At 29.5% G+C, this 27,380-nt stretch overlaps 2 protein-coding genes across 4 annotated transcripts in view; one reads left to right on the top strand and one right to left on the bottom strand.

Moving 5' to 3' along the window:
• Nucleotides 1-7,443, top strand: part of ptc (protein patched) — a 52,950-nt gene extending 45,507 nt beyond the window's left edge. The window contains 7 exon segments of one of the 2 annotated variants that reach the window (NM_001323808.1): nucleotides 382-524; nucleotides 795-894; nucleotides 1,144-1,413; nucleotides 2,248-2,446; nucleotides 4,873-4,978; nucleotides 5,829-6,611; nucleotides 6,638-7,443. In NM_001323808.1, coding sequence (NP_001310737.1) covers nucleotides 382-524; nucleotides 795-894; nucleotides 1,144-1,413; nucleotides 2,248-2,446; nucleotides 4,873-4,955 — 795 coding nt within the window. In that variant the 3' untranslated portion in view covers nucleotides 4,956-4,978; nucleotides 5,829-6,611; nucleotides 6,638-7,443. 2 annotated transcript variants of the gene reach the window in all.
• A 6,088-nt stretch (nucleotides 7,444-13,531) lies between these two features.
• Nucleotides 13,532-27,380, bottom strand: part of LOC139426078 (QRFP-like peptide receptor) — a 240,336-nt gene continuing 226,487 nt past the window's right edge. The window contains exons 4-6 of one of the 2 annotated variants that reach the window (XM_087167503.1): nucleotides 27,128-27,238; nucleotides 24,813-24,976; nucleotides 13,532-14,540 (exon numbers count right to left, since the gene is read on the bottom strand). In XM_087167503.1, coding sequence (XP_087023629.1) covers nucleotides 14,378-14,540; nucleotides 24,813-24,976; nucleotides 27,128-27,238 — 438 coding nt within the window. In that variant the 3' untranslated portion in view covers nucleotides 13,532-14,377. The remainder of the gene's footprint in view (nucleotides 14,541-24,812; nucleotides 24,977-27,127; nucleotides 27,239-27,380) is intronic. The other variant, XM_087167504.1, reaches the window with a different exon arrangement.

Below are 27,380 nucleotides of genomic sequence, written 5' to 3'. Positions count from 1 at the left end.
ATATTTTATGAATTTTAAATATTATGTAAAATTACTTTATTATGTATTTTATGTAATTTAGTGATTATATCAGTTCAAACAACATTTTAAAGTATTCCAAGTGTAATGGGTTAAATTTTTATCAAACAATAAGTTGATAATTTTAAAATACAAATTTGTTTATTTGACGGGAAATAATAAAATGTGAAAACCCCACTTTGTATAAAGATAATTTTTTTTGAGTGGGCCTAATCTGGAAAACTCCACTGGGTTTTTCTGGGCTGGGTTCACTCTGGCAAACCCTAATTGTTGCTATAGTATGCATTTTTTTTATGATAGCTTGTTTTATGTGAGCAGCATATTCTATCGAAGTTCTTTGTTAATTTTTGTTTTATATTTTAGAGTTTCATCACAAGTATTGGAAATCGTGAAGAAAGAATGGGAATGGCCTTAGAATACATATTTTCTCCTGTTGTTCATGGAGCGCTTTCTACTCTTATTGGAGTTATAATGCTTTCCTTCTCAGAATTCGATTTCATCTTCCGGTTAGTATATCTGCCGATTTCACAGTGCTCTGCCATACAAGCTCCCATATACCAACTAAATCATTTAAATACTAAGGAATAAAATTGAGAAACTGTATAGAATTTTTTAAAAATTGAATTTGTATGATGTTGTACCAGGTTTTTTTTATTTAAAAAAATAAGACTTTTGCTATAAATCATTCAACTGCCTTTTTTTTAATTTCAATAGGTGTATAATTGAAATGTTAATTTTGTTTTGTTGTGTATTAAAAATCTGTGTTTTATTTTCAGGTATTTTTTTACAGTGTTATGTGCCTTGATGCTAATTAGCATGTTCAATGGTTTTGCGTTTTTTCCTGTATTGCTCAGTCTAATTGGTCCTTCTGCTGAGGTAAGATATTCTATTGTAAAAGTAATAAACATAGTCATAATTGTTATTTATTTTTTGATTTCAAAATGAAGAGTTAAAATACAATAGTAAGAATGTTTTTTTTTAATATTTTTATAAATGTATTTTAATTTTTTTTTAGGATTTTATTTTCTTTCTTGGTGATATTTTGATAAAATCAGGGGTTTAAATTTTTAAAAAACTTTTTTTAAAAAGTTTATTTTTTCAAATTTTAATTTTGTATTTTTCTAGGTAATACCATCAGATAATTCAAACAGGCTTCAGACTCCTTCACCTGAACCATCTCCTCCAATTAGACAACGTGTGCGGCTAGCACGCCCTTTCCATCGCCGTGTTTATCCCAGAGTGCCCTCTGAAATATCCTTATCAACAATCACAGAAGAGTCTGGTTCTTGCCATTCTGCAGAGATTATCGTGCAGCCAGAAGTAACAGTTGAGACTACTACAGTTACAAATACAAGCAATGGCACTACGACGGTCAATACAACAACAAATAATGATGTACGTTATTTTTCTATAAATTTCAATCTTCTGTTGATATTCTTAAAATGTTTCATTTTTATGATTAGTAGCTTTTTTTATGAAATCCTCACAAAGCAAAACTTTAATAAATCAGAAACACCTCTCTTAGACCTTTGATAAGTAAATTTGATATCTATTTTTTTTATTCTGTGTTTTTTACCCCTCTTACAAAATTTGTAAGAATGAGACAAACTTTTTTTTCTTTTTTCGAAATTCTTATTTTGACTTTTTCTCCTATGTTACCAGTATTAAAGAAGGATATTTCTTATGAAGACAATGCTGTCAAAATTGGGGACAAGAATTGTCTGTACATTTTGACTACTCATTTATTTGCTAGTTTAGGAACCCCGAAAAAAGCGGATCATTAAATCTGATGAATTTTGATGGTCTGATTTTAGAAAATCAGGATTCTATTATAATTTATCTTCTTTTATAATTATTTGTAGATTATGAACTGTTGCTGGTAGAACTTAATTGTGTTTTATTTGAAAAAGAAAACTACCTTTTGTTATTTAATAGTAAAGCACAGATTGTACAGGAAATTTTCTTCACAAAATTTTTTATATTATAGGGAAAATTTTTTTAAAATTATATATTCATAATATAATTTTCAATTTATCTTGAAAATTTTACTAAATTATTATGAACTAAATATAATAATATAAAATAATAATATAAAATAAACTAAAAATAATTTATGAACTAAACTTTATTTTTAATGTTTTTAATAAAAACTTATTTTTTTACATTGAATTTCTTAACTTTATTTAAAAAAAAATTGTATATTTAATTATTTACTTTAATTATGTTTAGAATAACACTGACAGTCAGTCAGATGACAGCTCAAAGTGCAACTCACCTAGTGATTTTAAATGCAATTCACCTTCTGGGGAAAGCACAACCACCACTACATCTACTACAAACCCTAATTCTGGTACCACTCAAACTGCAGTAACTACCAGAGTTACAGCAACAGCTAAAGTCAAAGTTGAAGTGCATGCTCCTTTATCAAGTAAGTATTCAACGTGTTCTTAGGTTTGACTAGCAAATAAATGACTAAGTATACACATATATTCAAAATAGGCAATATTCATTTTCATGGAAAGAAAAAAGTTAAAGTACTAATGTGTACATTTCTAGGATTTTTTTACTCTTTTTTGTTAACTATTTACTTGTTATTAAATTTGAGCTTAACTTTATATTAGGGGTGCACAACCCGTTTGAGTGAAGGGCCACATGTTAAGCAGATTGACTAATGAAGGCATGCCAAAGTATTTAGACATATATTGACAGCAATTGTGGTAGTATTTGTTATATAAACATCATTGTTCTAGGCGCTAAATTCTTTTTTACAGTTAATTTTGTAATATCTACATAAAATAAAATATTTTTAAAATTTAAAAGAAAAACAACAACAAAAAAAAACAATCAATTTATCAGAAAGAAATTTAGATACATTTAAATAACTAAAAACTAAGGGAAAGTTCATGTTTTTATAAATCATATTACATAATGCAAAGTCCATTTAAACAAAAATATTAACATTAAAAAATTTGTTCATAGAATAAAATTTAGAAAATTAGATGCAAGTTAAGCACTTTGATTTAAAGAAAGTTTATAGGGTAAAAAATGAGTAAAATTAACAACAAAACCCCTTTAGTGGAAAATAAGATTTAGCATTTAGTAGAGAATATACTTGAACTTGAAAACATTTATTTTAAATTAACTTATAAAGAGGCAGAGGCTGAGAGAGGGAAGAAAAAGAAAGAAAGCATTAAGTTTGAATGAACTATTTTCCTTTATAATAAAAAACTATTAAGATACTACTTTTATGCTCAATACTACTTTTATACGAATACTAAATATGAATCGTGACATGTGATTTTTAAATCATGTGACAACAAAAAGAATAGGTTGGCGTGTGTTGTTAAACTTGCACATGTTCATGGGACTGAAGAAATATGCATGTGTTTCGAATTATTTTTTTGAATAATTTACTGCATTTAATATAACTGTGCACACTGTTTTTTATTTTTTAATAATTCTCTTGAGGAATGTGTCGATTTTGCTAAAATACGTAATTACTTTAAAGTTAAAAAAAATTTTTAAAACAGAATCGAATTTCACAAGTTGTAATATTGTGTTAAAATATCAGGATATTCTAAATCACAAGTAAAAATGCAGCAATAACGGTAATTAAAAAAAAAAGTTTTGAAACCTTGTATATAATGCTAAAATCAGTACAAAAAAAACTCGTAAAAAGTAATTATTTTAATGCGCGATTCAAAACTCACGTGCTGTCAAATTATAGTATTAAAAGCATCAGAATTTTTTTTAAATCACGGGGAAAAGCGTAGTAATAAGTACCAGAAAAATTATCAAGATCCCTTTACATTTACGATGAATTGGCGATGAAATAAAGCGTGTCAAAATTGTATGTTATGTTTAAATGCGGTATTCAAAATTAAAGTATTACAATAGCGTATAAAAAATATGGGGACATTCAAAACTTTGAAGAAATGTGTAGCAATAATTGCCAAAATAACGATTGAAAATTAATTTGATTTGCGATAAAATCGGCACAAATAAACCATGTCATAAAATGGCTATCTAAATGAGCAATTCTTTACTGGCAATTCGTAATAATATCCTGCTAAAATATCGAAATTTTAAAAACCACGTGGAAATGCATAGCAATGACTGACGAAAAAGGATCAAGAGTAATTTTGATTTACCATGAAGTTAGCACAAATAAAGCGCTTCATAACTTTCAAAAATCGCGATTGCAGGAACTACGTGAAAATGGGTAGCATTAACTACTGAAAAGTCATTGGATTTATGCTGAAATCGGCAGACATGAAGAGAGTCAAAAGAGAAAAGTAAAATTCGAAATTCGTGTATCGTAATGATGTGTTAAAAATATGGGGATTTTCAAAACTATGCTTAAATCCGTAGCATTAACCATCGAAAAACTACATTGATTGAAATTCGGTGCGTTAAAAGCTTAAGCGTGTGAATTTCAAATTTCCGAATATTTTTATTTTTTTAAAAATAAAAATAAAAATATCAAATTTGTTCAAGTTGTGGCCGCTGGCCGCACATCTAGGGTTGGCAGGATCGCATGTGGCCAGCGGACTGCAGGTTGTGCACCCCTACTTTATATATTAGCAATTGATAATTTTAACTAAATTTCTCTCCTAACTTGGGTTTCAGCTTTTGTAATACATATTTTCATTTATTTTTAATTGAAAATTTTAAAATAGTTTTAAAAAAAGAATTATGAAATAACTTATTACATTGATTAAAATAATGTGTGAAACAATTCTCAAAACTTTTGTACCAGAGAAATTGTTTATTTATTAAATTTCTATATATTAAGAAATTATGAAGTGTACTGTTTATTATGAATAGTATTCTTAATGAGGGATCTTCTTTTAGGTTCAATTGATTATTCCAGATATAGGAGAAGGCGTGATAGTTCCTCATCCAGAAGCTCAAGTGCACGCAGTTCTCCTACTTGAATGTAAAATTATCTTTCTTCCCGGTTAGTATAACTGTGATAATTATTAATATGTACACAAATATTATACTCTAAATATTTTATTTTAGTTTCATGTAAAGCTAATTATTTTTTAAAAAAAAGATTTTATTCTATGTGTATAGTTATACTATCAGTTCTAACAAAGTAAGCAAAATTGTAAAAAAGAAAGCAGTACATTATACATATATAAATCGTATTTGGTCTTATGCAGTTAAATTTTGGGTTTTTATGCCAATCGGTGTATAAAGCAGAAAAATTTGTGATAACAAAGTTTTTCTTAAAAAAATCTTAAGAGGCCTTAAAAAAAGGTCATGGCCTCAAAAAAATAACTTTTTAATTTAATGCAAAATTAATTAAAAATGAATGCATAAGTTAATTATTTACAAAATAAAATTGATTTTCTATTACTATTGATGCAATATATATGTTTATTTGTTTAGCATCCTTTTCGTATGGCTTTTAAACAATTTTTTAATTTTGTTATTTTTTTAAATTTAGTTTTTCATTTATGTTATTAATCTGTACTTGAAATTACATCATCCTTTTTTGTTAAATGTATTTTTAAAAACTTGATAAGTTTCTTTTAAAAAATATCCCTCTTTTTATGGCTGGAATATGATTTTCATAAACCCGATTACTTTAAAATTTTATTCTTTAGGTATTTTTTATATTAGTTTTGTTTTGCATTAAAAAGTAATTATATCTTTAGTGATGGGCGTAAGTGCTCTTTAATGATTTTTCATGGATTGCTTTCTTTTTTAACAATTTTTCTCGTTTAAATTTATTTTTCATTATATTTTCTTCATGCAAAAACGTTTCCTAATTAGTATTAAAACAAAACATTCTTCTTTAGGTTTTATCATTCCAAAGATTCAAGATCGTTAAGAATTCAGCTTTAGGTTGCATTTTTGGAGCAAGGTAGTGGCGAGGGATGCAAAATAGAAAGGTTGAAGCAGAAAGCGTTAAGAATTGTTGAGGTGATGAGAAGAAAAGGAAAAATCAAATAATACAACTCAATCAAGAAATAACATGCCGAGATAGGTGAACATTTATACTGATTGGAATGCAACTCTGGTGATTTTGTGTATTAGGTTGATTTGGCATCCATTTGTTGAACTGAAACACAATGGCTGTTGTCTTGTTCATGTTTAAAATCAAAAGGCGCTAGTCTGTATATAACATATAAAGTTTTATATTTTGTTGTACTAACAAAAAAGTGATGGAAATTTTATTTATTTTATTTTGTCAAGTCAACCTCTTACAATGTTTTCTGCCAAACAGACATTGCCAGCGATGTTGAGCTCAAGCAGATATCCAGGGATATAAAAAGTTACTACAATTGTTCCTTATTACATACCTTTTTAATTTATTTGAGTGATTGCTTAGTATGCCTGAGTGAATGCGTGATCTTGTGTTACTTTTAAGCTGTAAGTCATTAATATTTTTTTTTTAATGAAAGAATTTTTTAATCTGATTCCAATGGGGTCATTTCTGTAACAATATCTCAGAATATCTCTAAAATAAAACATGCATCGATATATTTTCAGGGGTCGCATTCCCCCTAAAATTTATAAAATTCCTAAAACTATGTGCAAACCCTAAAATTCCTAAAAATCTGATAAAATTTTGTTGGTGTTCCTAAAAAATTAGAGTTATATGCTGAATATAAATAAAAAAGCAATAATCTAAAATATAAGAATTTAACTTCATGAATTAAAACTGTTTTAATTTTGACACATGGGAATTCTGATCCTGAGAGAGGTTTTTTGATAAATAAAGCAATGCTTAATCTGAGTTACCATGAGAATACTATTATGTCTCTTAGACTAATCAAAGATACCATTCGAAATTATGGAGGAGTGTTGAAGATCACCACAACACTATTGAGGGTAGTAAAAGAATCTCACAAATCATATCAAGAATATATTAGAAAAATGATCATGATTAATTTGTTTTTCTCTAACTTCTAATATAAATTGCTGATTTGAAATCTAATAATATCACACAATAGTTTTTCTTAATAAAGTAAGGTAAAGGGTAATAATAAAGTTTTTATTAAGAAGGTAAAAATTAAATAAAAATCCAAGTTGGTGTTAATTTATTTTTTCTCTTGATTTTTCTCACTTTTGCCTGTTCCTGAATTATGCACTTAATTTCTGTTAGGTAATATGTAAAGTTGAAATTTCATTTTTACACTTTAGAGATTTCATTCTTGACTTAATAAATTTCAGAGCTTTATTTTATGGCTTGCAATTATTTATGATATGTGTGGATGAATTGTAATAATCTTCTGTTATGTAATAAACTACCGTGTGATCTGTTTTTATCCTAGCAAAATCATATATTACCCCTAAAATTTATCTAAAATTTTTTGAAAAAAGTTTCGAAAATTACCCTAAAATTTTAAAAAACTTTGCTGCTACCCCTGTATTTTTTTTAAAAAAAATGTCATGCAACAAATACTGAAAGAAAACACAAATATTTTTAATTCTAAATAAATAAATAAAACGTCTTTAAAAAAATGCGCTAAAAAGCAGCAGAAATTTCAGAAAAAAGTATCAATAAAGGAAACGAAGGAAATAAAAATAAAAATATGACCACTGAAGCCGACGTCTTCAGGGGGTACCGGCCTCAGTAGCCATAAAAACAAAACCATTTCTAATTGAGGGAGAAGCAAATGCCTAAATTAACTCCTTCAGTACTCCAATGGTTTTGTATAGAAGTCCAGGAAAAAACATGAAATACAAATAACAAATTAAGAAAAGAAACTCAAACAAAATCATCAGAAAAATAAAAACTCACTTAGTCACAGGTCAAACATCAATTTCACAAGCAAGCCGAATGAAAAGAAAACACTAAAAACTAAAGAAAACAATGCCCTCTATTACAATGCACTGATGGAGAATAAAATGAAAGAAGTCAAGAGAAAGAAATACGTAACAAATTAATAGAATGCTTAACTCAATTAGAAATGGTTTTGTTTTTATGGCTACCGAGGCCGGTACCCCCTGAAGACCCCCTTCGGTGGTCATATTTTTATTTTTATTTCCTTCGTTTCCTTCATGCAACAAATAAAATTTTTCCAACATTTAACAAAAATCAGAAGGTAGTACAATACTAAAATCTAAGATGGATAAAGAATATTATGTTTTTGTTGTCTTTAATAGTAAGAAGGGTATTATGAAATGTTGCAATTTGGGCAATCGTATCAGTGGGTGCTTAGTCAAGTAGTTACTCAAAAAACAAATACAATGACTTGGTTTGTTGTATATCTTGTTCAGTAAGTTTTTATTTTATTTGTGTTATTCATTTTATTATGTTTCATTATTCTGTATTTTCATCAACAACATTCCAGCATACATATTAATAGTGCTTTTATCATGCATGATTAAAATATTTCTTTTCAATTTAATATTCTTTACTTAAGCGGTGATGGCTCAGCGGTTAAGGCTTTGAGCCATCTATGTAAAAGTGAGTAATTTGGGGGACTCAAAGCACATCTTTAAAACCAAAAATATCATCTTTTGTTGGAAGTAAATAAAAAATGGCAAATCTGTGACCACATTGTTAAAGTTATACCATTCGTCAAGTAATTAACATCCACGACCCCCGCCCCTGAACGGTCTTTAGTGATAATATTCTATATTTATTTAAACCGCACTACTTTATATACATACCATTTATTTAAATGAAATTTGTTCAAATGATAATTTAACCCATTGGAATTGGAAGTGTGTTTTTTTAATTTTTTTTAAATATATATATATATATATATATATATATATATATATATATATATATATATATATATATATATATATATATATATATATATATATTTTAATTAAACACTAAAATGAGGTAGAATCTCATATAATTCAGGGACTTGTGTTAAGTGTGTTCTTAAGTGTTAAATATAACAGTTAAAAATGATTTTTGTGCTCATTTAAATGTGTGTATTTTATTATCAATTTGTTTTATTTTAATATACAAAAGAAAAGTAGATGTTGTTGTTCATCACATTGTTTTATTCAAAGTTAGGTATGAAGGATACCCTGTAAAAATGTTAAAATCAAGAATCCGGAAATGTTTTATAAATTTGTATTTACAAAAATTGTCGCAAATGTGATTTTATTTGTATTTAATATAAGAGCTATAAATTAAAATTTTATATTTTTTATTATTATGTAGTCTGTTTTATTAACTCTTTAAAAATGACATTACATTGTGTAAAAACCACATGATTTGTAATAACCAGAGTAAATTATATATTATTATTATATAAATATATATATATATTTTTTTAAGAGTTGAATCTGTTGAGTTATCATATCTATAATAATTATTTCTTTTACTTGAAAAAATTCTGAAAATCAACTATAACACTAACAAAAAAATCCGATCTATCATTTAAATTATGTTTCATATAGAAAAAGTTTCTTTCATTTGGCTGAAACCTCTTTTATTTTTCGATAGTTTTTACTACTGCAGTAATCATTTACCAATTTTGTTTTTAAATTTATTACTTTTAAGTTAATAGTTCTATTAGTTTTGGATAGCAGTTATTAGTACAATGTTTTTAACACTTTGAGGTTTTTGTATTGTTTTTGAAATAATTAGTTATTTTTTGTAACCTTTGGGAAATTAAAAAGTAAATGAAAAAAAAAAATGTCAAATACAATTTTTTTATTTTACAGAAAATTTATGCAGGAAATTTATATGTGATATAGTCAAGGCTGTATTCAAGGGGGGAGGACAATTGTCCTGGATTCCAGAACTACTGACAGCCTGACTAAAATCGCTTTCAAAAAATTTAGTATCTATTCATAAGATTTTTTTTTCTTTTTTAAGAAGAAAATTGCAGAGAATTTCTTTATGTCAAAAAACTAAAATTTTGTATGAAAGATCTTCGAAAATTATAAAAATTATGAAATTTTTTTTTTTTTGCTCTGAGTAGGGGGTCATAAAACCTGCGTACAACCTTGGAGGAGGAAAGTAAATAAATTTTTGCTCAACATTACATTTATTTACTGAAATTACAAATATTTATAGTTTTGATTTAATTATGCTTGTACTGTATGAACTGCTTAGAAAAATCATTGTCTGAATTTATATTATTAAATAATAAACATAGTTTGTGTGTACAGTGCACAAAAGAAAAAAAAATATAGGACCACACAGAATAACTTTTGATCTAATAATAGGATCTTCATGATCTAGGACTCAATCATAGTGCTTCGAGGTGATCTCAAATTAATAAGTGCAGACAATATTTTAAGTTGCGAAATCAGAATAAACATTCCACGACGGATTAAGATTTATGACTTCCAAAGTATGGTCCCAATAGCTTGGACCCCTTAATGTTAATTTTACTTTTTGCTTATTACGCTATATTTTGAGAATTTAGCAAATTAAATTTGTTTGGATGCAATTATAAAATTTCTTCACCCAAAGATAATTCCATGCAGAAATGAAATTTTAGTAAATATTTACTCTTTTATTTAATAATAGTCAAAAGAATTTTGAATTGTAAGGTATATAATTTTTAACCTCATTTTAAAGCGTAATTTTGCATGGCAAATTACAAAATTTGAGCGAAATCGGTTGAGAAATCGATTTTTTAAAAAGTTGTATTAATATTTGTATTCAACAAAGTCTTGAATTATGATATGCAAAACAATTTCTCAATGATAAAATTGTGGCAGAATTAAAAGATGTGTAATAACATGTACTTCATAGTCATATTTAATTTTTAATTGATGAATTGTTTATTAGAAGTTATTAAACTTAGCTCAAGCTATTCTAAACTTTTGTCCAACTTGTTAAATGTTAGTGATAAAATATACGAATGAAAGCTGAGTAATCGAAGTTGGAAATATTTATTCCATTTTTAATTTTTTTAAAAAAAGGTTCGTCTTTAAAGGTAGTCAACGTTCTAAATAAACATTAAAAAAAATGCTTATTGAAAACTCCAGGGAAAATTAAATGTGCTAAGAAACAGCAATAAAAGTTTTAATATAGTTGATATAGCTATACAATATAGCTGGGATGAATGATGTCATTAAATACACTATAATGATTTAAAGAAGGCAAGAGAGTCATTACATTATGCACTATTCTGAAAAGTAGAAATGAAAATGAAAACTTTCTTCATTTTAATTTTGTAATTATGTTTACTATATTGACTTACACTTGTATAATTCCCACATTTGTTCGATAAAAACTGATCATTTATATTGAAACTATGTGAGTTAAGTGGCTACAACATGACTTTTTATTGGTATTGAAAGTCTTCTAATTCATATGCATATCAAAAGAAAATTTTTTTAATGTAATTTGAATGAAATCTGTGATTTTTAAACTGTACATAAATTAAACTGTGTTAGCAAAATCACGGAACTTACGAATAGTTGCTTTACTTCTAATTTTGTTATTAAGGGAAATCATTCGTTTTAAGTTGGTATGTGTCGCTTTAAATTCAGAATTGTTTCCATTCTAAACTTTATAAATATGAGTAGATGGGTTTGACCGGCAGAAAAATGTTCACTATTTTTGAAAAATATATGAGATTAAATATTTGTTTAGTATTACGTAAAATTTATTTCTGGTCCTGTTCTGGTGTTCGCTAGGCCCTGCTGAAATATGAGAATTATTTTTATTTTTTATAAATAACTCCCTTTGTAAATAAAACAGGGAAATAAATTATCCCTTTGAGATTCGGGGAATACTTAGTAGCAGTTACGATTTCAAAATTTCATGTTTAATTTTTTACAAAGATGAATAAACTTGCTTTAGTTTTCAATTTGTGAGACACCAGGGAAACTTTATTACGCTTTAAACCGAGAAAAACTTCTACATCTTGCTATCTACACGAAACTATAAATACAATATAAATGTTATATTCTAGTGGTATATTTCAAATTTGATAAAATAATCCACATACGAACGAATTATATTTGCATTTGTTTCACTAACTAACTGTTAAAAAAAAAAACTAACCTTAGTCTCAGTATTCTCTCAAAGTAAAAGAAAATGTGAAACAGTTGGTGTTTGAAAATTTTTCTTCTAATGTAATTGTCTTTTATTGTTTTGACAGAAAAATGCTTCTGAATTTTTCCCTTTCATGTCAAGTTTAGCTTTGTGAAAATTACAAAGTTAGTACTAGTAATATGTATCATAAATCAAATGTTCTTCTAAACTTCTTTTTCTATAAAAATCATTGAATGAACACCAGAATCCTTTATTTCTTTTTTTGACAAGGATTAACCCTCTAACATTTTCATTCAAAGGTAGAAAATATAATTTTTAATTTTGTACTCACATTGAAGTTGCCAGTGGGATGGATAATCGTTAGAAATTATATTTTCGATTGAAACTATAGTTAGACAAATGAATCAATCGGATTAGTTAATTTACTTATGCGGCTTATCAGAATGTAGCCAGTTTTCCTGTTCTTATACGAGCAAAATGGCTACATCATAGTTTCTTAAAATTTTAAAAGTACTTAACTTTACTAATAAAATTAAAATTAATTATAAAATTTAAAGAAAGAAACAGAGAGAGAGAGAGAGAAAGTATATATTAAAGAATTATTAAAAAAGATTATAGTGTTGCAGTCTTACTTGAATCCTAGACTTGGCGAACTATTTCGATAAATAAGGATTCTTTCTTGAAAAAGAGAAACAACTATATGACGTTTCAAGAGCATTCGATTTGATTGGACCCCTCAAAATGGCGCGTCTTATGCTAACAAGCACTTAAAAAATCAAATGCGAGATAAAGAATTTGAACCTTTGTTTCGCTGTAGAAGAAAATCGTCTGCAAGAGAGAAGCACTATTTATTATTCTTTCCTCAGTTTATTTAAATGCGAAAGTATTATTTAAATATGATGCAACTTTCTTATTTTACGAGAAGCAAAACACAATAGTTCTTCAATAAGTTTTGTTTTTCTCATTTCACATAATTTAAGGAAGCAAGCAAAAAGATGGCGGCGAAACGTGGTTTTCCAACTCTCAACGAAGGAAATTTTTATTAAGAACGAATTCGATATGGTAGACCTGTGTGGCTCTATATGATGTTAATTTTCGTTAAATCTTAAACATTCTTCATTTCAGGCTTTAACCTGTCATACATAAAAGTCTGAAATTTATTTTCTTTCATCTATGTCGAAACTAGCAAGAACAATTCAAAGATTGTTAGTTATCATTGTTATAGTCTATTCATAATATAAATAGTCTATTAAAAATGCATGGAATTAAAATACTCATACATATATAGTCTATTCATAAATACAAACTATAGAAGGCTCTTAAAGTGCCTATAAACGTGTTCGGACATGACATCAATGTTGCAAACTAAACTACATAAGACTCTTTCGATTTTATTATCATTTCGCAAACGATATTTTGCGAATTTCATTCAACATGAACTGTTGCCATTTTACCGAGCTTTCGGAAGAAAAAAAAAGCCTTTTTGCTTGTGCTAGAGTGGACACTAAATATGGATTTCTCTGTGTTGGTAACTTAACTCGTTGGTTAAAAGAATAACGCTATCCATGCTTATAACAATTTAATGTTGCAAGAACAATAGAGGTACACTTCATTTACGAGAACATTTATATAGAACATGGAACATATACTTCTAATAAAATCGTAAAAGGAATTAATTTGTCAAAAATTGAACAGAATTAAATGGTGCGTTAAGACAAAAAATTACATCGTACACTAAAATATGACAAACATGCAATGAATTTCATAGACAAATGAAACATATTGCACAATACATACATGAACAACAATAACATTTCTTCAACTCTATTACAATGACAGATAATAGAAATCTCTACTGGACACTGAAGAAATGGTTAAAAGGTTTAAAATCAATAAAGAAATTTAAATTATATTTTTGGACAATTTTTGTATTTTTTAAGATTTTAATATACAATGGAAAAACATTGTCTCAAATCGTATTAAAGGATAACTCCAATTTTAATTTGATTTAAATAATTTCTTTTACGAACGTAACGGCAATCATGTATTTAATGACATTTTATGTTCTTTTCGATAAAGAAACTCATCAGTTGGAGCAAAGAAGGACTTTATAGAATGTTCTTTTCTATAAAGAAACTCATCAGTTGGAGCAAAGAAGGACTTTATAGAATGTTCTTTTCTATAAAGAAACTCATCAGTTGGAGCAAAGAAGGACTTTATAGAATGTTCTTTTCTATAAAGAAACTCATCAGTTGGAGCAAAGAAGGACTTTATAGAATGTTCTTTTCTATAAAGAAACTCATCAGTTGGAGCAAAGAAGGACTTTATAGAATGTTCTTTTCTATAAAGAAACTCATCAGTTGGAGCAAAGAAGGACTTTATAGATAAGTTTAGCACAATCTTGCTTTTGAATCAATTCATGCTGAAGCTATATAATCTTTTCGGTTGGCAGAAGTTTCTTGTAACTGTCGAAGTTCGATGATTCTCATGGATGGTCCAACACCGTTGATTCGACCGCTCGATGGACTTCCAGCCAAACCGGACATGAGTGTCGTTCGAGACTTTTGAGAGAATTCTGTAAAGAAATATATTTATATCAATGAGTAACGATTTATAGCTTTAAACTCTTAATCGTCACACAATTTTGAAGAAAACGGTCATCAAAGTGCCTTTTTTGATTAAAAAAATATGCATATATGCATATAAATATGTAAGCATATAAATATGCATATAAATATGTAAGTGTATGTACAATTTATTATGCACTCATCTTTAATTTTCGGGGTAACTTTTAGCCTACATGCTTGATGAGTGTTGACATCTGATCTCTAAACACATTACAAATAGTCTGTTATTGCCATCTGATATATAGATTGAGAAATAAACATGATTTCGGATATGAGAAATAGATTGTTGCAATCTTTTTGGCGCGTAACTTTTGACACTCCAGCATGGGAGTATCACGGGAACGGAAAGTAGGTGGTAAGCTCCCCCCCCACGACGGGAGCCAATAGGAAATAGTGAAACGATTTTGAATATTTATGATGTTACAGTAACAGTTGATCTGGACTAACTAATTTCACAATAAATGCAATATACAAGCCAAGCCTTGAAATGGGGATTACGGCAATAACTGTCAGCTTTACGGTAATTATTACTCATGAAAAGTATAATGGTAATTATTATTCATAATATAAAATTTGTTTGAAAATATTAATTATGATCATTTTTATTTTTATTTGTGTTTTGCCCTGTTAAAGTTCATAATGAACTGTAATAACGTAAAAATTAAAAAAAAAAATTGCTTTCCATAATTTGATTTGCTGAGGCTGAAACAAAAATGTTATTTCTTAAGAGATGAGCATAGAATATGTATTAGATGAAATGATGTTAAATAAATAATATGTTTCTTTTGTTCTAAAATATGTTTCTTTTGTGTGTAAAGATAACAATAATCTGGGGTTCAAATGTTTGATTTTGTATAGGGTAAGTCTAATATGATGTCGCATTAACTCGTCGCGGTGGTTTCGGGATTGGCCACATTCAATTAAACGCAAAAAATTACAACGGAAAATTTACTCGTTCAGATAGCACCTAGGTATCAATGCAAAGTGTGTATATAAGTATGTATAAAAAGTACTACATTTTATACATAAAAATTCTTGCAACTTTTGAACTATTTGTTCTATTGACTTGTGTACAGTCTATTTCGATTTAGCCTGAAAAAATACATAGAAACAATGCCTTATTTGTTTAGATAGAAATATTAGATGCGAAAACAGATGTAAGGACAAATATGCATTTTTTGTACATAAAACGCTTATAACTTCTAAACTATAAGCTCAATCGTCTCGTGATTGGTCTGATTCATTCCAGTTTGAAAACATACCTCGGAAATAATGCCTCACTTTGCTTATCTAGAAGAAATTCAATTCTCCGCTTCCAATTACCCTTATTTCCCTCAAAAAGGCGGAAGCGTACAGAGGAGAGTAGGGGAGTTTTAAGTATAATTTCTAAAACTTTTCGACATGGGCATAATTTCCCCCCAAGAAATAGCTACTTTTTCCTATAATTAAATTGATTATTGATTGGCACCTCAAGAAATTGTGCTCATGACGAATTGTTGCTACGACGAGTTGTGCCCGCGAAGAGTTGTGCTCTCGTCGAATTGTGCCCCTGACGAATTGTCCTTGTGACGAGTTGTGCCTGAGACGAAAAGTGAGTTAACGAAGTGATGCAGAACCATCGAGGATGGATGGCCATAGTTGTTTCAAATCGAAAGAAAAGTTCTGAGAATAGAAATGGAGATACAAGAATATATATATATATATATATATATATATATATATATATATATATATATATATATATATATATATATATATATATATATATATATATATATATATATATATATATATATATATATATATATATATTATACATATGCTCAACATATTTTGAGCAAAAGATATTGAAATATTGAGAACAAAGTATGAAAAAAAAACTGTTTGAAGATAAACTTACAAGTGGCAATCTATCCTTCATATCGAGGTGAGTTGGCCCTCCAACACAGTAGAGGAAAAATGAAGTAAAAATATGTAAAATGACATATTTCACACTGTTAACCACGAAAAACTTACGAAAAGTAGCAAAGCATGACTTTTATCATGAAAAATAAATAAAAGGAATGCAATAAACAAAATATTATTTATAGATTTAATCAATCACTATCGAAAAAACTTTATCACATAATAGACAAAGGCTTTCAAAGTCTTTCATGAAGCCACTACGTGCAGTGCATCTTATTTATCTCATCTAGTCATCATTTTTGTTGTGGTATTGTATTATTCTTCGCAGCTAACACAGCATTCATTAAATTCTGAAAATGTAGAATCGGATAATACGTAGGGTTCTATCGACTAGATTAATAGGGTTCTAGATAAAGGGGTATCCCAGCTATATGTTCGATTCGAATTCGCACCTGGCACCGCATCGACCCCAGTGCTTACGTAAAATATCCTCAGTGGTAGACGGATAATGGGATTGAGTCCCCTGGCCATCAGGTTAACCGTGGGAAATTTTCTAGGTTTTCCTCTCCATGTACCGCAAATGCGAGTTAGTTCCTTCAAAAAGTCCTCCACGATGGCAAATTTCTTTTTGACAAATTTCTCCTTGAAGGCAAATACTTGATCCAGGAGCTCCCCTGTTTTTTGCATCGTGTTCAAAATTACTTGGTTATAGAGTTGAGCCATTGGTAGTCATTAACCCGAAATTGGGAAGGCTGTTCAACAACGGTTATAAAATAAAATAAAGTATGTTATGCCTACAGAAACGGAATAATTATGCTGCGTTCATACGATTTTTAAAAATTAGAAAAGTCGTTCAATATTTAATATAACAGCTAAGTATTTCTTTTTATCAACTTTCATTGAAAATTTATGAAATTAAACGAAAATCATTAACGAAACCAAAGACTTCGGCTTATACCGAACCAATTCGAAACCAATGACTTATGTTTTGAAAAATATCAAAATACGAAATTCACAAAAAATATTTGGCCTCTAAATAAAATTAACAATACAATCTTTACCTACTTTTTGCTGTCTCGTTTTGTCCAAGTACATAAACAAATGAAACTGATTTCTGTCAAACTGCATTTGCTGCTGTATATTAAAAAAATATCGGGTATTGTTTATAATGGCTCTCTCTTCTTTTCGGCCATCTCACTTAGACTTATAACTTTGAATGCATTTCGCTCGTGTTTTAAACATTTTTTAAAAACATACGATTGCTGGAAAGGATTATTAAGCATATTTATTTTAAGGATGGCATATCACTTCATTGAAAGCCCTGTAAAGCGTCCAAAAATTTTGTTTCGAAGTTCCCTACAGCCTGCTAGAGGATGTTCCAGCTTTCATGGTGATATACGATGACACACTTCTTTGTTTTTCAATTTCATTAATAAAAATATTGCCATGAAAAATGAAAGAAAAATAATAATTGAAATGAAAAATTTTCGAAGTCATCGGGTCACCGATATCTTACAAATTTACAGTTTTACTTGCTTCCTTTCTTTAGCGTTCCCCTGCAGTTAATCCAGACCTGTTTTTCGACCTCAGCAGGTGAGTGGACTAGCAAATTGAATGCTCAACTTGACTACAATATCTCGTACAGGCAGATACAAGAATGTTCGTTACGTCGATTTGTAGGCAGAAATAAGTCCCAAATATAAATTGAATAATTTTAAGTAATTGACACATTTTGAACCATGCTGACTACGAAGTACGAAATAAACATTTTCCCGCAGTTTAATCTTTAACTTTCCTTAGCTTTGCAGCTGAGGGGATTTCTATTCTTCTCATATGCAAACTCTACATACACCTGCCTAAAAACAAAATGAAGAGCCTCCTAGTGCTAATTTTTTTAATCCTTCACGCTTCTATAAAGAAGTCATTGCTATTGGTTTGCTAATGTCTGGCACGAAAGTAAAATATTTATCTCTTTTGTTCTGCTCTATAAGGAATTCTCAGCCACGCTAATGTTCTTGTTAAAATAAATCAGGAGATGAAATCGTCCCGGGAAATTAGACTTTTAGCTTCAATACTCCTGAGGTTCTCTAATACCCTTCAAATTTTGTTCTATTTTGGTGGACATCGAAGGAACAGAATGGAAGTTGTTCCTCGACGAATGAAGTTGCACCATCACGAATGATATAAAAGCAGTGATGTGATTACCTCAATAACATCTCATTTTACCTCCAAGCCCCGATCAACCATGATTTCTCTACGTTCCTTCCAAACTAAAGCCTTGGATACTTAGATTAAGTAGTGCCATTTTTTTCCCTGCGACCTTTGTGCCGCTTTCGATTTTAATTGGCTGCCGCTGATCACATGGGTATACTGCCGACATTTTGTTGACTGGCTTGAACGGCGAACGTCCGATCTGTTATTTTTATATTCGTTTTTCCTTTAACTTTTATTGTTTTATACTGGTGGTTGTTGCACATAAGGGTGTTAGTAAAAAAAAATATATAAAAGACTACAAATTATATCGTTTACCTGTTGGGTTGGAGACGGGGATAAAAAAAAATATGGAAAATATGGCTGCATAGAATTGGCAAAGATAAATGGAATCCAAACGATAAGAGCAGATTGTAAAAGGTAAGTTTAAAATTAATTTATTTATTCATTTGTTAAAAATTTTACCTGATATTATTTATTAACTATGTGGATATTTCGCTTTTTTTTCCTTCAATTAAACGTTTAACAAACTCAATTGGATAAAGTAGCCTGAAAGAAATGAAAATAGACTACCAATATTGATTTTAACTTAAATATTTTTTTCGTTAGAAAACTTCAAAAATAGATTTTAAGAGGTTTTAAATATTTGAATGTTTTGTTACCAGAATAAAAATTAAACTAGCGTAACATATTAAGTATTTTTCGAATGAATAAATTTAAAATTTCTACGTTTTTATAAGATAATCTAATTCCTATTTGAACTCCTAGTTTTTTTTTTTATCATTTTAAATATTTTATATATGATAAAAAAGTTTTGCGACAGTGCAAAATAAATTTGTCGTACTTAAATATTCGGAATTTGAATAAGAATTCTCAAAGAAATATTTATTAAATTTTGTAGAAATCAGAACTCATCTATTTTGTTATTAAATGTGACAAAGCTCCCATTTACTAATTATTGACTGTTTTATCACATGCCTTAATTTTAAAGTATCTAAAAAAAAATATAATATTTTAATTATATCTAACTATATTTAACCCTTTGAACCTCATAAAAAACTGACTGCCAAAATTTTCAAACAGTTTAGAAAAAAAAGTTATAGCATATTATAAAAGATGAAATGAGCAAGTATTAACTTACAGATAAGGTATTTTACCTGAATGGAATAAAAACAAAATATATAATACCAGAAAGAAAAAAAAAGAATTAAAAAAAAACACAGTTAAAAGAAAAATTGTGATCACATGAATAATGAGAGTAAGAAATCGGCAATTTCAAGTTAACTTATTGAAAAAACTGACGTTACTTGACCAAATTTAAACTTTCTTGACAAGAATAAGTTACTTATTAATGCAATGAGAAATATAATAAAACCATTAAATAAATGTTTCTGACAAATCAAAAGTGACCTATAACATTTCATTTTGAATTGATGGAGGGAAAAGTATTTGAGTTAAGGCAGAATTCTCGTAAAACGGTTCTTCAAATAACAAATGATATCATTGAAACAATCGATTTAAACTTATATGGACCGTCTATCTTGCTGAGTGCAAAAGGAAAAATAGGAATTTCTACGATAGAACTGGAAAATTGGCATATGTATCTTAAAGAAACGTGACTTTATTTTGATGTAATTGAGAACACCAAAAAACTCTGTGCTTTTGTTGTAGAATATAAATCAAGCAGCAGGCTTATATAAATAGCAGATTTTTCATTCTAAATTGAGTATCAGCATCCATGCAAAGCTAGATTAAAATATATAAATATCTAACGCGCAAGAGAAATAAGGCATTCAAAAGCAGTTTCAGGGCGTTGGCGAGCACAGCAAACAGGGGATAGGGCACTTTACTTAAGGAATTGATACTAAAAATGAGCTAAGTGACAAAAAATTTGCATTGAAAGATATCTTTGATTAGAGGCCTGTAGTAAAGGGGTAATCTCGTAGTTTCTCAATTGATTTCATTTAAATTCGTAGTTTCCCAATCTGTAGAACTGGTAGCGACCCAACCTTTGACAGTTTGGGAGTTGACACTTTCCAGAATACGAATAACCTCATCTTGCTCAAACTGGACTACACATAATCAAAGTACGAATAGCATGTAATGAAATTAAACATTGGGGGAAGTTTTAAATTTTCAATGGAGAAAGTTTTTGAAGTTTTAGTTCATTTAACCACAATAGCCTTCCACTAAATTTAAATTGATCAATTGATTTTTTCTTATCGATGATTCCCACCTTAACTTTAACTGAGTAGCGCTTTGCTCCTTTCCGCATGCCTTCTTGGCGTCAGTTGAGGAAGCCACGGGTATGAAGGAAACAACGCTCTCATTTTTTAAAAAACTTTTAGGCGCTCGCCTTCCAGTTGAATAGCTAGTTTTTTACCCTCTTTTTAAAGTACAAGATATAAATATACTTAAATTAAAGTTTATCAAATGAATTTAAAGATAAATCACATTTTATTTTAATTTGAAAGTTAGCGAATTAAGATGCTCAACACGTGTACCTTGTCGCCAATAGTTGGCGAGTTTCATAGTAGCAGTCACCAAATCTACGATGATCCTGATGTTTAAAAGTCGTTCATTCTCGAATTTTCCTTTTAAAAAGAAGGAAGTCTCGTCTGATTCAAAAATATGATATGAAGTTCGAATTATACGTGAGCGATTGAATGCCATCTGAAAGGGAGCCAGCTTCACCAAAATGAACCATCAATGAGATCTGCGGAATAAAAGTTTTTATAATTTGAACCCTGTGCCATCTATGACTCAATATCAACAGCACGTGGCCAGCAACAGAATCTGGAGATCCTTCTGGAACAAAGGATCAGGTCAAAAAAAAAAAAACATTTGCACAATTGTTTGTTTAAAACTAAACAACTAAACTATTAAAGAATTGCGGATAAGAAATGGAGTTGAGTGATATGAATAGATTTCTGGAACAATATACTTTAGTATAGTATTTAAATCTATAAATGGAATCCATAATCTGCTTATGGAGGGTTTGTAGCTAGCAACAAATGATTCAACAACAGCATTTATTACTTTTATTATAAGTTTATGTTTGTCAAGAGAAACAGGATTTGGACTTTAAATGAGGTTAAAGCAGATATAAAGGTCACTTTGCAACCGTTATTATGGTTGATCCTTAATATTGTGAGAAGACGAAGGAAAAGAGGGGAAAAGGTAATGAATAATGAGCGGTGAACCCTCAAGCGTATTAGCCAATGAAGTTTTGAATAAGCGCATAAGTAAATGAGTCTAATAGTGAATTATTGAATCGTAGTAGCAGTAAATGAACAAAACAGTAAATTATTGAAACAGCGTATTAGTCAATGAGCCAAATATTGAATTTTGTATCGGTGTATTAGAAAATGAGTCAATTATAGATTTCTTGAAACGGCGCATTAGTAAATGAGCCATATAGTGAATTATTGAATCGACGTTTTAGTAAATGAGCGAATCACTTAAAATCGTATTTAATTTGTTCTTTTTATTGATTTAATACTTTAGCAATTTTATTTTCGTTGATGTCAATGTTTTAGCGATATTTTAGTCAAAATATGGATTAACGTTTTCGCATCGATTAAATAATAATATTCTTCTCTTTGTGATCCTCAGCAAGATATGAGTATGATACGAGGAAGGGAGGGGTTTCTTTCTGCTATCCAGCACGGAAAATGATTAGTTCCGAGAAAGCATGTCTGATAGGAGAGGAAAACGTCACCATTTGTGAGTTGTAACGTTGATATCTCTTAAATCATAATGCTGATATCTCTTAAATCATAATGAATCATAATTACTTTCCTACTTATTATATGAACACGTTTGGTCCATATGAGGAAAATGAAAAAAAAAATCAAAATTTTATTTTAGACTCGGAGGCTCCGCCCCCTGCTCGCTAACGCTCGCCAACCCCCCGAGAATTGCTACGCAATCCTATGTGGTTCACGCCGTGAACCATGGCTCGCTGCGCTCGCTCGCCAATGAACACAATGTTCTAGCAAAAAGACATAATATATTATCATCAAAGACATAGTATTTTATCATCAAAGACATAGTATTTTATCATCAAAGACATACAGATGGATGACAAAATAATACGAACACTTGTGAAAAAGTTTGACTTATTTCGCACCTGCAGTACAGCCACGCCACCTGCAACAGAAGTCTGCCACCTAGTGAGCGTGAAGAGGAAGCTATCAGTCTCTCAACATTAGTGTTGCATGAGTTTATCTAACTAGCTTTTATAAGGGGAAATGTCTGACCTGTCAGAATTCCAAAGATGGATGATTGTTGGGGTGCGTTTAAGTGGAGCATCGGTGACAGAAACAGCAAACCTTTTGGGGTTTGCAAGAAGTACTGTATTAGCCGTTATGACAGCATACATGAAAGAAGGTAAGACGAAGTCTTCAAAGCAAAACAGTGACCGAAAGTCAAAGCTTGATGATAGTGATAGACTTGTCTTGCAGCGCGTAGTAGCTCGAAAACACAAGCAATCGTTATCCGAGATAACATCAGACATGAACAATCATCTTCAGGACCCCGTTTCAACAAGAACTGTTCAAAGAGAACTTCATGCAGCGAACATTTATGGGAGAGTGGCAATTCGTAAACCCTTGGTGACAGCAACCAATGCTTTCAAGCGCCGTAAGTGGTGTAGAGGTCACAAAGGCTGGTCCCCACAGCAGTGGCAGCACGTAATATGGTCCGATGAATCAACCTTCACCTTATTTCAGTCCACCGGACGCGTTTATGTCTGGAGATCACCCAAAGACGCGTTTGATCCTGAATGCCTCTTACTAACTGTGAAACATGGAGGTTGCTCCATTATGGTTTGGGGTGCGATATCTTGGCGTGCCTTGGGCCACTTGTACGTCTGCATGGGAGAATCAAATCTAATGACTATCTAAGCTTTCTAGCGGATCATTTTCATCCTTTTGTACAGACTGTATTCCCTGGAGAGCGACCGATTTTTCAAGACGACAACGCCCCTATCCTAGTTGAGCATCTCGCCTGGCCCCCCCTTCTTCTTCTGACTTAAATATTATTGAACATTTGTGGCAATATTTGGAGTCTGAACTTCGTTCCCGATTCCCACCGCCATCAAATCTTTTGGAATTAGAGGCCGCTTTGCAAGAGGAATGGCTTAATATTCCTTTAAACGTTGTCCATGACCTTTATGCATCGATCCCACGTCGTATTAAATCTGTAATTTCAGTCAAAGGGTGGTCCAACTCCCTATTAATAAAGATTTTCTGATATTTCACAGGTGTTCGTATTATTTTGTCACCCATCTGTAGTACTGTACTTATGTAGAAGAATTCTACCAATGTTCTTATTGGCTTTTAAAAAAGTATATTAGCTATTTAGATTGTACATGGTGAAAAAATCAAAACATTAGCTAAATAAGAAACATATTAGCAAAATAAATTATCAAATATTGCTTCACTAATATTCTGCATTTTAAAGCGTGAAAATTCAATGCATAAATAAACGCGAAATATAAAAAAATTCAATGCATTCAATACAAACACTTAAACGTTTTTTAGACGTTTAGGTAGCTCCCAGTAGAAAAATATCAATTCAACAGCGGCCTTTTAAAGCATTCTCACTTCAATTAATTAATTAATTCCTAATTGAGTTTAAATGAAATATTGTCATGTTTTTAGTGCATGAATCTGAATTGAACAACCTGATAATGTTCACTCTGGTTATTTTAGCCATATGATGCTCACTACGTGCTCTTGCGCGCCGAATCCAATCAATTAAAAATGAAAACTGTTGCCAGCGCGAGAAAAGAAATATCATCGGTTTTATTGATACATACATACGTACGTATTAGCGTTTTATATAATATAGATACTATTTAAAGTCAAGATACGGAGACTTACTTTACATCGAAATAACATCATGTTATCGCTTTTCTGGGGGAATCAAGAAGAGGGATATTATCTGTCTCTTTCTTTCTTTAAACTTCCATGGTTTAACCTTTCGTGAATAATGATTTCTCGAAGTTCAATTTTTTGTTATTAATTTCAATAGTGATTTAAAAAGAAAAGAAGTAAATGTTTGGAATGTAAGAAGTTTTGTTGTATTCAAAAACATACTCACGTGGTCTTCTGATCGGTTTGGCATACGAGCATTTCAGAACATTGCAGAGCCCTTGACGAAAATTATTGTTGAATCCACCGTAAATGATCGGATTGAGTGCACTGTTGAAGTAAGCTAAGAACATGGAAAAATACTGGAATCCTTCAAACCAGAACGGAAGCTGAAAATAATTTTATTATGTATGAGTTTCCAACAATGGCATTTATTTACTAAATTTAGGCTCTGAAATTGGGTGAAAAAGATGCGGAGTTCTTAAAACATCTAATGTAAACTGAAACATAAATTTGTCAGAAAAATTTCCATACAACAAAAGTCTTCTAAATGTTTTTAAAAATTCCAAGAATTAACGAAACATCAGCTGCTTACTGATTAAAATAGAACAGGGGTGGCGAACCTTTATGCACCAACGTGCCATTTTTTCAAAAAATTGCTTAATGAGGTCATAGAAGTGCCGTCAAATAATTTTGACTTCGCGATTATTGGGAAAATAATAATACTAAATACTATCAACTCAAAACTCTTTATTTACTATGAAAAGAAAAACATTTTGCAATGTGTAAGTCATCAGCGTAATTCAACTTAAAGTAACATCAGTGTGACTTCTGTTGTTGCAGATTAGATGACAAATAACTTATATTAGGTAAGATGTTAATTTAAGCAGGACTGCAAAATTTTTTTTTTGCCGGTTATTTATTGTTAGCTTGGTTTTTATGGTCATAAACTGTTTTTTTGGCATTAATTGTTAATAATTGTTTATTTATTTTGTTTGTTTTTTGTGAATTTATTTTAATTGTTAATACGCTTCATAGTGAACTTTGAAATCGGTGGCGTGCCCGGAATAGTGTGTCGCGTGACATAAATGGCACGCGTGCCATTTGTTCGCCATCCCTGAAATAGAAGATTAAAGTAAAACGACGTAATTAAAGCACAAATTAAAGTACAGAATAAATTGATTTTACGATTTGCCTTCTGTCACAAAGGATTATCAAAAACAGTTTTATGATCAGTGTACTATCTCATAGCAATAATATTTAAAGATAAAAATATCTTTTAATTTTGCTGAACAATTTAAGACAGTCGGATTTTTAAAAAATACTATTTTTTTTATATCATATGAATTCGCGAAGAAAACAGTTTCCGCTACACATAAGCATTTTTATACAAAAATTTTAGATTAATTAAAAAGTGAATGACTTTGAATTAAAGAAAGAGTTGGGAAAAATTAATGAATTTTTTTAATTGATTGGGGATTGAGCTAATTTCATTGATCATACAAAATAACTTAGAAGCAGTTATTACTCTAGTTAATTAAAAAAATTAACTCTGTTTATTCTTTTTAAAGGAATTGATGAAACACTAGTTTTATTTATACATTAATTATTATGCTCTTCGAGAAATAAGTTTCAGAAATAAATTAATTTTCAAAACGCTGGTATTTATGATCGGAAATTTGTAAACTTATTTTTAATAATCATGGATTGTGAAATTAGATTCTGCAAAAGGCGATATAAAACTAATCAATTACTTTTTCATAATTAGAAACAAGATAAACAAGCTTCGATATTACTCAAAAAAGTATATTTACAACGTTTTTAAATGAAGAAGACTTTTGAAAATTAATTGTTTGAGTTTTGGGAAAATTAATTAATTAACAAAAAATTCATTTTTCTTGCTTTTATAGATAAAAAAACAATGTTAGTTGAATGAAACGATTTGCTTGTATCCCTGAATCAGCAAGAAAAATGTATTTGTTAATGCAATTAATTGTCTGGCAAAAAATTGTTGAAGAAAAAAAGAATCACTTGTTAGAATAACGTGAAATTTAAACTTAGTACTCACGGATAAGAGAGGAAGAATATGTCCATAAAAAAATAACAAAAAATAAATAAATAAATGAATAAACAAATAAATAAATAAATAGCTCAAAATTTTATCGTTGGATAGCACTTTTCTAGTCCTAACGTTAAAGGTTTTTTTTTCCAAATCGTCTGACGTTATAACTAAAGTTATGATTAGAGACATTTAAACTAAGCAAATGAGGTGAATAATCAATGAATGTAATAAGGAGAATTTTAGTTTTGTTTCCTTGGATTTGTGTACGTCACTAGATGTCTGAACCCTTATAGTTATTAGTTGTAAAGTGCCATCTATGACTATAATTTTGAACTACCTTTTTCATATTATATATATATCTTTTCTCTTCGTTGTTTAAACAAAATTGTGGTCATTATAACAAGTGTTCCTCTCTCTTTTATTTAATAGGTTAGATGATGATTATAATCTTCCTGGTAGTCTTGAAAAGAATACTAACCTCACCAAACTCACTAGCAGAGTGCCAAAATTGGGAATAGAGTACTGTTATTTGCATAGGAGACCAACACACTACAAATCCGCAGAGAACGACACAAACCATCTTGATAACCTTTAAAATAAATAAGTTATTAATATTAATTAATATAAATTAATATAAATTACTCTTAATAACACACACTAAAAAATAGTAAATCTATATGAATAAAGCTGAATAGTATAAAGCTGTAAGTATGCAGGGCTAAAGAGAATAC

Source organism: Parasteatoda tepidariorum, chromosome 7 (genome assembly GCF_982258835.1).
Source record: "Parasteatoda tepidariorum strain Cologne lab strain chromosome 7, Ptep-v5.0, whole genome shotgun sequence".
NCBI lineage: Eukaryota > Metazoa > Arthropoda > Arachnida > Araneae > Theridiidae > Parasteatoda > Parasteatoda tepidariorum.
Note: the sequence above shows the minus strand (reverse complement) of the source record. Positions and strands in the feature narration are given on the sequence as shown.